At 38.3% G+C, this 12,813-nt stretch overlaps 1 protein-coding gene across 3 annotated transcripts in view; it reads left to right on the top strand.

The window, feature by feature from the left end:
- The window catches only part of SLC25A21 (solute carrier family 25 member 21), a 183,335-nt gene that overhangs the window by 121,866 nt on the left and 48,656 nt on the right, over window positions 1–12,813 (top strand). For all 3 annotated transcript variants that reach the window (XM_072427693.1, XM_072427694.1, XM_072427695.1), the window contains exon 4: window positions 4,434–4,517. In XM_072427693.1, the coding sequence (XP_072283794.1) occupies window positions 4,434–4,517 (84 nt within the window). The remainder of the gene's footprint in view (window positions 1–4,433; window positions 4,518–12,813) is intronic.

The following is a 12,813-nucleotide window of genomic DNA, read 5'->3' as shown; positions in this document are numbered from 1 at the left end:
ACAGAATAATTTCCATGGTGAAGAGAAACCCCTTTACAACAGCCAACCAAGTGAACAACACTTTCCAGGAGTTAGGTGTATCGATATCCAAGTCTACCATAAAGAGAAGACTGCATGAAAGTAAATAAAGAGGGTGCAGTGCAAGGTGCAAGCCACTCATAAGCCTCTTAATAGAAAGGCTAGAAAGGCTAGATTGGACTTTGCTCAAAAACATCTAAAAAAGCCAGCACAGTTCTGGAAAAACATTCTTTGAACAGATAAAACCAAGATCAACCTTTACCAGAATGATGGCAAGAAAAAAGTACTGAGAAGGCGTGGAACAGCTCATGGCCCAAAGCATACCACATCATCTGTAAAACATGGCGGAGGCAGAGTGATGGCCTGGGCGTGCATGGCTGCCAGTGGCCCTGGGACACTAGTGTTTATCCATGATGTGACACAGGACAGAAGCAGCCGAATGAATTCTGAGGTGTTCAGAGACAAGGGCCCTGATTTATTAAAGCTCTCCAAGGCTGGAGAGAATACACTTTCACCTGTGAAGCTGGGTGATCCGACAAACCTGGGATGGATCTGGTCCAGGATTCAAAGCATTTGCTAGCAAATAGCAAATGACATTGAAGAAATCCATTCCAGGTTTGCTTGATCACCTAGCTTCACTGGTGAAAGTGTATTATCTCCAGCCTTGGAGAGCTCTAATAAATCAGGCCCATAGACCCTGATTTATGAAAGCTCTCCAAGGCTGAACTGGGTGATACAGCAAACCTGGAATGGCTCTGGCCCAGGATTCAAAATATTTGCTAGCAAATAGAAAATTATTTTTAAAAAATCCATTCCATGTTTTCTGGCTCACCCAGTTCACTTCTGAAAGTGTATTATCTCCAGCCTTGGAGAGTGTTCATAAATCAGGACCTTACTGTCTGCTGCAATCCAGGTAAATGCAGTCACATTGATTGGGAGGTGTTTTCATAATACAGATGGACAATGACCCAAAACATACAGCCAAAGCAACCCAGGAGTTTATTAAAGCAAAGAAGTGGAATATTCCTGAATGGCCAAGTCAGTCACCTGATCTGAACCCAATTGAGCATGCATTTCACTTGTTGAAGGCTAAACTTCGGTCAGAAAGGCCCACAAACAAACAGCAACTGAAAGCCGCTGCAGTAAAGGCCTGGCAGAGCATTAAAAAGAAGGAAACCCAGCATCTGGGGATGTCCATGAGTTCAAGACTACAGGCAGTCATTGCCAGTAAAAAGTTTTTAACCATGTATTAGAAATGAACATTTAAAAAAAAAAAAGCTTTAGGTCCTTACATTTTTATGGAATCTTTTTGTTCAACCCACTGACTTAAAGCTGAAAGTCTGCAGTTCAACTGAATCTGAGTTGTTTCATTTAAAATTAATTGTGGTAATGTGCAGAACCAAAATCAGAAGAAAAGTTGTCTCTGTCCTAATATTTATGGACCTAACTGTATATAAATATTTACAGAGATGTATTCGTGTCTTTCATATATTGCTTTATAGATGACCTCATAGGTAGATTTTATATTACACCATATTATATATGTTACTCCATAATAATACAGTAGAAAATAATTAATTTACGTTTATTAATTAGTTAAATTAATTTCACTGTTTAAAAGTTAACTATATTAAATATATTGAAATAACTCAAGATCATCAACCACAGTTATCAAATAGCCTACAAAGAGAATTCTTAAGTTCAATGAAGAGAGCAACATCCCACTTTCAAAATGTCAGTGACAGTATCCAGTTGATTTGCATTGATTTCTTTCATTTGAAATTCACTTTGGTGAATAAGCCCACAGTGGGAGAATTTCCTATGGACATACACAAGCAGATAACTTGTGCAGTACAGTCAAGTCTCATTATATTGGCATAATGATCAAAATGCTATTTCAAATAAACTAGAAACAATCTTTCCATCAATGAGCAAAAAGAGGGACCAGGAGTGTAAAATGACTAAAAGCCAGCTTAGCCTTATATAGTCTTATATAATAATTTTTAATAGCTTGTATAGGAAGCATTCAATGTTTCTTCTTTAAAATGGAATCCTATGCAATGAAAAGAAAAGCTGCACACTAAAACATTTGTATTTATGTCACTCTGCTCCTCCTTTAGCATATTCCTTGTTTTCACATGAGCACTGTAACGCACCTGATTGGCTCCTTGTGCCCCCCTCTAAACTTTGCAGTATGAGGAGTGGAAGAGACTAATACCATGTCAAATGAAGGTAATTTAAGCATGCATTTGAGGATGTATGAATTAGTACTGAGCTGTGCTAATTATTGGTGTATTGTAAATATTTACTATACACAAGATCCCCCCAATTTTTTCCCCTCTCCACCAGAGGTGTTGGAAATGCTTGATGCTAAAGGTGCTGGTATTTTAGGACAGATTCTTCTACGCCCATGATGCTACTGTCAGTATGGCAGATATATATTTATATGATGTTTATGAAATACTTGTCCTCCCTCTGTTGTAAAGCTGCTTGTTTCATACAGTTAGTTTGCAAAAATTTTATAAGAAATTTAGGCAATTTTTATTATTACAAAATACAAAAGACAGTTGAGAAAAAAATGCCAGACGGATTCAGTCAAACTGTGATTATACTATTATACGGTTATATAACTAAATACCTTACAGTATCCTCACACCTTTATCATTCACAGAAAGGCTGTTACTCCGTGTATGCAACACGTATCTATTTTCTGTCTCATGCTCCAAGGAACATCAATGAGCCATGCCTGTTAAAATGGTCACTTAACTTTAAGGTGAAGTTGTGTTATTGACCATAGCATTGAGTGAAATGAACTTTTACCAAAATTTCACTGACTTTACTAACATATTTCATATAAGGTTTTATTTTATGCTTTTTTTCCATCTCTATACAAATAAAACAAAATGTTGTTTTGTACATAAGATTGTCCAGCATGGAAATAATTATTACATGGTAAAAATATTATCTAAGATACATGACTGCTTGAGCTGGAAAATAAAAGACGAAAGCCTGTATGCTGAGCAGAGATCATAAAAAGGTTTGTTCAAAGGCTGAAACTACATAAAAATGTGGACTGCACCTTTATACTCGTGTAAATCCCTCTACGACCATTAAACACAAAACAAGATGGTCCCTGCTGCTAAATTGGAGTCCGGAGGAGTCGGAGGCAGCAGGATCTGAGGAATAAAATTCCAGACATGGCAATGTGAAACTTGCCACTAGCTGAGTGCATCCTGTCCCCATCCACGCTCTGCAGGGAAGACTGGGACCGGCGGCTTACTCAGAAGCCATCACTGAACTCCATTGCTGTATTGTGTGCACAATGCTGATTTCTTTGGGTATAGTACATATATAGTACATATATGGTGCAGCTGTGGCCCCCATACCCACCATAGAAGACTGGCACCAATCACACATTAAGTATATGCTAACCATAGGGATTAGGTGGAGGTATGGGGGTATATGTGCATGGCTATTTCTACGTCTATCATAAACCATTAAAACCATGACCTCCAATGTACTGTAATTCATAATGACTTAATTGTTGTAATAAATGGGGGTACATTATTATTCAGACATACAGTATCCTGGTTTTACAATCACTACCTGATTACCTTAATAGGCCACAGAAATCATTCTATTGAATGCTCCATTTCCTTTGTCAGCCTATGCTGTTTCCCATCAGCAATTTTATAAGCTATCCTTCCAATTTTGGAAACATCGGTCATGAATAATGGACTTATTTATGGCTATAGGCCATTCTTTGTAGATTAAGTGGATATGTCAAACAGGACCACAAAGGCCAACTTATTTCAAAGTTGAAGTCTATTTTTTTTTTGTCTCAGTTCTGGAAATACAGTTGGAAGAGAGGACATCTCTCCATTGTGAGAGGAACTTCCCTTTGGGGAGTCTTCTCAATCGCTGTTCTATCTACAACCAGCAAACTTCCAAACCAGCATGGTAATGGCTTTACTTTATCGATGGTGGTAGTTGCCACTGTGGCAGGATTTGAGATGAAATATACCCTGCAGGGACTTGCAATAAATTATTTTATTATTTATTATTTTTGTTGCTTGTATATGGTTGATTGGCTAACAGAAAAAAAAAGTTCTTTACTTTGCAAACTGAATTATTCTCTGGGTAAAGAAAATGCTTTGTAAATGTGGTGATAATTCACTTTGCAAAGATTGCCCTATCCCGTGCATGGAAATCCAAAAAAACAGGCTTGGATGATTGTGGTCAGCAGAGCTTCATCTCATTTGCAAAGCTAAGTGAAAGATCCCTTGCAAGGTAATCACTTTGTTAAGTGAACAGCCTATATCTTCAGTAAATCACCCCAATATGTTTACAGCTGTTCAACTTACAGTATATTAGTCATCAAATGCCTCCTAATAATGTATTTTGATTATGTTTAGATTTCAGATCCAAAGAAACAAGACTGATCCATCCAGTTATAAGAGTCTAGGAGATTGCTTCAAGAAGATTTATCGTAGTGAAGGGTAAGTGTATACTTCCCAAAACATTCTATTTACCGAATGCTACTCCCCCCCCCCCCCCCCTCTCTCTCTCTTTGACACCAAGAAGTGCAAACAGTGATAGGTATAGCTGTGTAAGTGCACTTTTTAAGCAATCTTATCCGTCACAAAAAAATTTGTCAGTTTCCTGCAATAAGAAAAGAATACCAACCTCTCTGATGGTCCATATCTTCTACTTTCCCCTTGTACCATGATGTGGCCTCTATACAGCATTTTAAAATTTTTGGTTGTATTGCCCTACCCCATGCATGTACCTCCAACCCCTATGTCACTTTAAGACAAAGTAGTATACTAATGGTTAGAGAATGGAACCTCACAGTGTGCGGAGAACATCTGACGCTCTTGAAAGTGTCAAATACTGATGACCCTAATTGAGGCAGCAGAGCTTGAACAAAGAGATGGCAGGAGACAAGGGCCATCAAATAGGTGATATAGCGCCAATATTTTATTGAAGAATATTACATTGGTGGATCTGAATATATTATAAATAAAAAAATGCAAGATTTAAACATTTCTCTTTAGAAGCTTGGAAGAATAATAATATATGTTGTTGTCAGTAAATAGCTGTGTAATATGTTGTAATAAGATATGTAATAAATGTACAACCTTTTACAATTATCAGTCAGCGGTGTTCTAGATTATGTTACATAATTAACCAGTTCCAGACTCACGACTGATAAATGGATTTAAGTTGAGACATCTCTACATACATTTGGTTACCAGCTGTCAAACAGCCATTTTATTTGTCAGGAATGTTCAACAACTAGCTGCCTAAAAAACACCCGGTACCTGATAAAGCATAATGCCAAGTTAGTATAACATTGAGGGGATCCATTACTTAGGGGAAGGACAGAGAATGGTAACTGTACTGGATATGACTGCACTTTCATACTTGTTCTCAAACAAGTATCAACATATATCTTTAGCACATATTGGTGCACAATTTTTCTACCAACAAAAGCTTTCACGACAATCTAAAATGATACCTATGGAAAGATGTTACATAACCCATATCTAAAGTTACAAGAACAATTTAGGAATACCCAATAGCAAAGTTAGCAATGAGGAAAAAGACATTTACCCCTTGTAGGGCATGGATGAACTCTGCAGCTTTGGATATAGGGGTCAACACTAAAAGAATAAGCCAGGGTTCTGCAAATTTTAAAATAGGCCTTGTATGGTCACTTTGTAATGTCTTTATGAGACATAGAGTCGAGCTGTCCATTGAGGCATTCCAATAAATTAGACAGAATGTAATGCTTGCTGGTTGTACTGTATCAATAATGAGAAGGAAAAAGAGTCACTCTGGCACAGGATCACATAGGGTTGGGGTTGGGTGTATTTTGTAGTCTGCAAAGATAGCTGGGATCAATGTAACTGTGAAGAGTATAGCAGCATCAGAGTGCAGGAACATAAAAATTAGACACCGCTGCAAAGTGCAGTGAATACGGTTTCTGTAGTTTCCTCATTCCAATGTTTAGCCAAATAGCTTTTTAAGGTATAGAAAAACTCAAGGAGAAAACAAAATAAACATGCTTTAGGTTTTCCTAATTCAGTTTGGTTTTCAAAATGTCAATCTTTAAGATCCTGGTACTAAAAGAAGACACGAGACACAAGAAAACACAGTCAAGTGTGCAGCTTGATCCATCCTTCTTAGGTTACTGGGTGTAAAATAATTGTGGGCTGCTGCATGCCGTCACAATAAATATGACAAGTTGTCAAAAAGGATTACGTTTATATACACACTGTATGTTGGCACTTCCGAGTTCTTATCAAGCCTTTTCTTTACACTGACATTTCAAAAACAATTAGGACCATTGTGTACCCCCATGCAAACTCCTGACATTCCTACTTAAACACTTTATGTTGAATAAGGAGAGTGCAGTGATGTGCAAGTTTATGTATAACCATGGAGTAAAAAGGATTTGAACCGACACGTTTTTATTGCTGCTTATGTCCCTGCTATTCAGACTCACCCTCCTTATTTACTTGGCCATTATCAACAGGCAGAAGGTGATGGGTAATCCAAAAAAGGACAGCTGTCTGACAGATTTGTAGAGAATTCACCCACTTCCTTTTTGTATTTTGGGACAGAAAGTGAAAATAAATATCCCCAAGGACAAAGATAGAAATAAAGTTAAAAAAGTAGTGGTTTCTTCTTATCCTTTAAAATGCACTATCCACACGACTGAACAAGCTTTTCCTAATGGGTGCACTCCATTTGCTAAACATTGATTTTTAATTAGTTGCTATGGTTTACTACATAGCATTGCTAGTTGCACTGTTGTTAAATGAACCCTGCTCTTTCCATTTGGGAGCATCTGTAACTTGTTAGTGAGATGATCACCCAGCCGATCGTTAAACAATGTCTAGGGCCCGTACACAGCCATTTATCCTAGGCAACAATTATCTAGCTTCTCCTCTGCTTCTAAACCAGGGTTCCTCTGGAGATTTCTTGGGGCTTCTTGAGCAATAAGCAACTTGTGGCTCTCAGGTCAGGATAACTGACACCAATGATTTTTTTGGCTGTCTGCAAAGATGACATTCTTCCCACTGTCCAGCAATGTAAGAGGCATTCTTCCCAATGACCACTACCATAAAGTACTGTGATCTGTATATAATAATTATATCACAGGTTCCCCGGAGACCTGGAAGTTTTTTTAATGGGTTCCCCTATCTTAAAAAGATTGAGAAAGGCTGATCTAGTGCATTGAAATAGCTTAAAAAGGCAAACTTAAATCCAATTGACTCAATTACTACTCATTACTGGTCAAAACTTAACTCTTTCACCCCCAATTTCAGATATTATTTTTGGAGCATATGTGCACATTTATTTTCAGGTAATGGTAGGTAGAATAAGGAGAAAGCAAGGTAAATACCTTATGATTACTATTAGGATTTACTGATGCTTAGAGAGCTTATTTTACCCTGCATAGACAATGCCTGGGAACATGCAAAACATTCCAGACATCTAATCAATCAATATTATTTTTAGGTACTTTTGACCTCATTTAGTAAAGACTTAGGTCCCATGAGACTATCATTTTGTTAAATTCCTTTTGGGGAAATATATACCAATTTCTTGTTTGCATTCTTTTGACTAAACAGCACAAATTCCCACTGGCACTCTAAAACCTGGAGGAGAACCTTCTAGAAGACTGGAAGCTGTTTTAGCCATCATTACACCTATGGTTTTGGAATGAGATTTCCGCCAATCTTATATAGATGTGATGGCCAAGTGCCTATATAATATGTATGAGGTCCCACCATGAAACTGTATGGCACATCAACTTTTGAAATGGCAAAATACTTTGTGAAGTTTCTTTTAGGTAATAATTGGCAATAATAAATAGTAAGTTGGCAATAATTTAATGAATATTTAAAATAATATTAATAATAATAATAATAAAAAATAATAATTTTCTTGGTAAAATGTAAAGCTGAAAATGGACATTGGTGGGGAGGCTTATTTTCTGATCCTGGCAGCACTGTATATGAATTCATTATTGGGTTATACTAACAGTACATTTATATATAATATGAGGGTGGGTGGTTACTGGTTTAGAAGTAACTTTGTCATAAATTTTAGCAAGCTTTGAAGCCCTACAGTATATTCAGTTGTAGGTCTCTAGTGTCTGTATGTTCATTCACTGGCCCATAATTATTGATATACAGACAGCAGTGTTTTGTTCCATGGAGAGGAAATGTTCTCACCAATATATTGTAATCTTATTAGGCTGTCATTGCTGTCATTAGCTGTCAAACTCTCAGTTTTCCAGCATGACAGATCAACATATATAGATGCTAGATTGTTGCCCAAAAAACTAGCATCTGTACACAGCTTTAGGATACTGCTGTGCGAGAAGTTGCAACAGATACTCAGTGAAGATTGTTTAAATATTCCACAAAATTTGGGGCTCATTCAAAAAGTAATGGCATACTGTTCCGTGATTTAAAATTTACAGCAATATGCTTTAGAAAGCTGAGAAAAGCTTATTTTCTGAAGAGAACCTGCAATGGGGGGTCCTTCTGACCCTTCTTCAGTTCTACCCGTACCTATGCAGTAACTTTCCATAGATTTTATTGGAGCCAAATTCTTTCTGTAGTGATACTAGGTAGCCTATTTATAAAGGGGTAAACAGGTTGTTCACCAGAGTTATTATTATTATTAATATTATTAATAATAATAATAATATTACACAGTATTTATATAGCGCCATCATATTATGCAGCGCTGTACAAAGTCCATAGTCATGTCACTAGCTGTCCCTCAAGGGAGCTCACAATCTAATGTCCCTACCTCAGTCATACGTCTTTAATACAGTCTAAGGTTAATTTTGGGGGGAAGCCAATTAACCTAACTGCAGGTTTTTGAAATGTGGGTGGAAACCATAGTACCCGGAGGTAACCCACGCAGACACAGGGAGAAACTGCAAACTCCATGCACCATGCCACTCCTGTCCGAGATTCGTACTCGAATACCAGTGCTGCAAAGGCCAAAGTGCCGAGCCACCGTGCTGCCCAAGTTACCTAAATATACATGACTTGGTCCTTTAGCTATTAGTGTAGGAAGCTATAGGGCTACTTTTTCATGTTAGCCATTTCAGAAAATGGAAACCAGTTGCTTTATTCAAGTAAATGGAACTTAGAGATATTACAGCACTTGTAATTCCACTTTTAGAAGCCTGATCATCAAGCAATAAAAACTTTTTAAGGTAGAGAACAAAAGAATGGAGAACAGTTATCTGGTCCCTAATTTTTCATGTATAATCCCTTTGGAGGTCGTAGACTAGGTGGGCAAGGGGGCTTGGGAGGGCAGGCAGGGATATTGCGTTATCAAAAATGTACTTGTCCTTTTAATTATAATCAAGCAACATGATTTGTGTTTATTTCCATTCAGCTGGTACTTTGCAAAAAAATATGTTTTATAGTATTGTTGTGGAGATATTGAGTTGTTTTCCATCATTCTTGATGTATGTGCATGTCTCTATAAAGGCAGGTAACATTTAGAGCCTGTGTACACACAGAGCAGGAGAGGTGTGTACGTCAGCTGTCTCTGTAAGACAGAGACTTCTCCAGGATTTTTCTGCTGGTTGCAGGAGTTTTAGGGTCCGGTTCGCACTGACAGCCACAGGAAAGTTAAGCTACTTAAGGCAGTCTATTTATGAAGGGCTGACAGCTTTATGGCAAGCATTAACAGATTGAATGTTTATTGGGGCAAATGTTTGTACGGAGGATTAGCCTAGAAACCTGGGCTCCGGCCTTTAGACATTTGCAAATACTCTCAGGGATCAGATGGTGTTAAATTTTCCTTTCTGAGTTTCCATCGCTATGCCCTTTACGTGCCACTATTGTTTTCTCTGAAGGACTGTTCTGTGTGCAGTGTCATAATAAGATATTAATGATGGTTTCCAGAAAATGCATTATTCCAGATTTCTCTTAGACAGGGTTCTTTATCTGCCAGTTTACTAGTCATGTGTTTTCCCGCTAGCCTCAACTGTGGTCCAAACAAGACCAATTCAACCGTGAGGCCAAGTCACAGTCTTAGATGTGCTAGTACCCTTTAGAGGCAGCATTGATCAGCTAGTGACCACCTTGTCTTCCTTGTATCACACGCTATAGATAAGGTGAGTCTTCAGGACTGTTCTGTGTACAGACTTCTCTTAGACAGGGTTCAAAAGGGTTCTGGCAGTACAATAGTTATGCACTTTATTGCTAGTCACAGCCATAGTCCCAATCAACAAAAATATAACAGTATGGCCAGGTCACGGTCTTAAGCTGCGTACACACTTTCCATTTTTGTCACTGGAAACAAACTTTCACAATCATTTCCAGCAGCAAAAGGGTGACACATGAACAAATGAGCGCTGTACACATAGCACTGTTCTGTTTTATGGAAAAGAGGAAAGAACAAGCGAGCGGCACTGTGCTGTGCTCTTCTCCACTGACTTGTACAGAGGTCATTTTCCGACGATCATTCACAAATCCATAAGGATGGATCTATAATTGATGTCAGGCAACAGCTATACACATTTCAAAATCATCTCACCTGTATACATAGCATTAGATCAGGTGGCACCCTCACAGTGAGTCGGCTTATCCCTTGCTATATACACATTATAAATAAGGTGAGTGTGTAGGTTTTCATCCTTTACTTGCCTGTAAGGGATTTTAAATGAGAGGAAGCTGGACATTTTGGCAAAATTTGCCATTGTGAAAAAGCAATAAATTCAATATGGAAAGGATCCACAAGCGATGGATCCACGGACGATGGACGACTAACGATCCTAATGAAAGGGAAGGGGGAGCCGCTCCGTTGCTCTCCCCCTCCCCTCTGCATAGGACAGAACGGTGCTGTATGTACAGCACTCGTTCATGCATCGTGCAGTGCTAGTCGTTGGAAGGGATCGTGACATCTGTGCTCAGAATCTCCTCCTGGAGTGATGCTGGATCAAAGATGACACAAAGATGTATATCAGCTTCTTCTGTACCTCTCACTTTGTGACTTGCTGACAACTTTCAATCTTGCAGTCTGAGCTTAGATGGGAAAGAGACTGAGGAAATGCTTCTGCCTGCCTGCAGAAAGCTGATAACATAATTTTAGACTAGCAAAGTCAAGGACTGCTTGTTAATGCTAAAAGGTGAAAGTCTTTGGACTCCATCTGACATTTACTTAAACATTCGGTGGTGGAAATCAATTACTGTCATTGAAACACATGGGCCAGGAAGGTTCCCATGAGGGAATGTCCGATTCCTTCTTTAAAATTTGAGCCCTTAGTGTGCTCAAATCTAACTCTTTAATGTGAAAACAGTTTATTTTTGTCTCTGAAGTTCAATACATGTGGTGTCAGCCCTGCCTACAGGGAACACAAATCTTTCCTCATCTCCGCATCTCCTCCTCGTCCACAGAGAACACAAATAGGTTTATAGCTTATGACATTTCTGGCAAAATAAAGAGATATTTTTTGCAGACAAAACAAACAAACATTCAATGGTATATTAACCAGACCAAAAAAATTATTATTAATAAAAAATAACATAGAAAAGTGATTGTTAAGGTTTACATGCATAGGAGACTAGGAGTGGTGTAACAGTAGAATATAAGTGTATATAAGTGAATATTGAAAGTGAGAGTAATGCCCTTGAAAAGGACTTCCTCAGTTTAATATAAAAGTGAACAAAAATGAGGAAAGATTTTTTAGGCCAATATTTGTATTACATTCATCGATAGGTTTCATATAATAATAACAATCAACAATTAATCCAGGATAAAGTACACAGAAAATTAGTTCTTGTGGCGTATACATAGGGTAATATTTATCACTGCAGAACTTGAAGCAAAGAGTTTTACGCGCAGCCGGAGGATCCAACGCGTTTCGCCCGACTGAGAGCCTCTTCAGGGGTAGCTGTGCTCTTAGCAAGGCAGTTGCAAGTATACAATACTTGGTTTACATGCATTTTATAGGTAAAACTCCAAAAATAATTTGAAAATATACACATTTTGACGGCTTGCACGACACTGCCCCTCCTGCAATCAGGCAGGTCATTATTGCAGAAAGTAACAGGAGATGTCCCTACTAAAAAAACACACTTACCTGCCTGATCACATATGTAGCTCAGTGTATCATGTCGGAAATATGATGGGTAGCCCAGCATTCCTCAGGGCCTCGAGGACTAATTGAATGAGTTAAATCATCCTGACCAATCATGATGGCTGAGGATTGGAACCAGAAAGGATAGAAGAAAGATGATGGCACCACCCCTGATGGAACGAGGATGGGTGAGTGTAATTGCAATCAAACCGGTAAGGGTGTTTCATCGCCTGTCTATTCTGCAACCTGTCTGGTCACAATGTTTTATTCCAGAGTTCAGTTCTCATATAAAGCAGGATACTGGTCCACTAACAGAAATAATTTTGACAGCTCTAATGCCGCCCAATAAGGTCTACATGAAGCTAAACTCTAAACCTCCCTCCCCTGAATGCCCAGGGGTCATTTTGGTTCTCTTGCAGCTTGGGGCTGTCCATTTGGTTCTCTTGCAGCTTGGGGCTGTCCAAAACAGAGTATTTCTGATCCCAGAAATACTCTGTTTTAAATCAGTCTGTACTCAATCTTTCATAGATAGCGCAAAAAGACGTCACCTATGGATAAAGATACAATGTCAACCTTAAAATCCATGCAGACACTGCATATGTATTGTACACAAAAATTATGCAATCATGATTTGGCCATCATGGAATAATATAACATTTTTTTCCCTT

Source organism: Pyxicephalus adspersus, chromosome 12, assembly GCF_032062135.1.
Source record: "Pyxicephalus adspersus chromosome 12, UCB_Pads_2.0, whole genome shotgun sequence".
NCBI lineage: Eukaryota > Metazoa > Chordata > Amphibia > Anura > Pyxicephalidae > Pyxicephalus > Pyxicephalus adspersus.
Note: the sequence above shows the minus strand (reverse complement) of the source record. Positions and strands in the feature narration are given on the sequence as shown.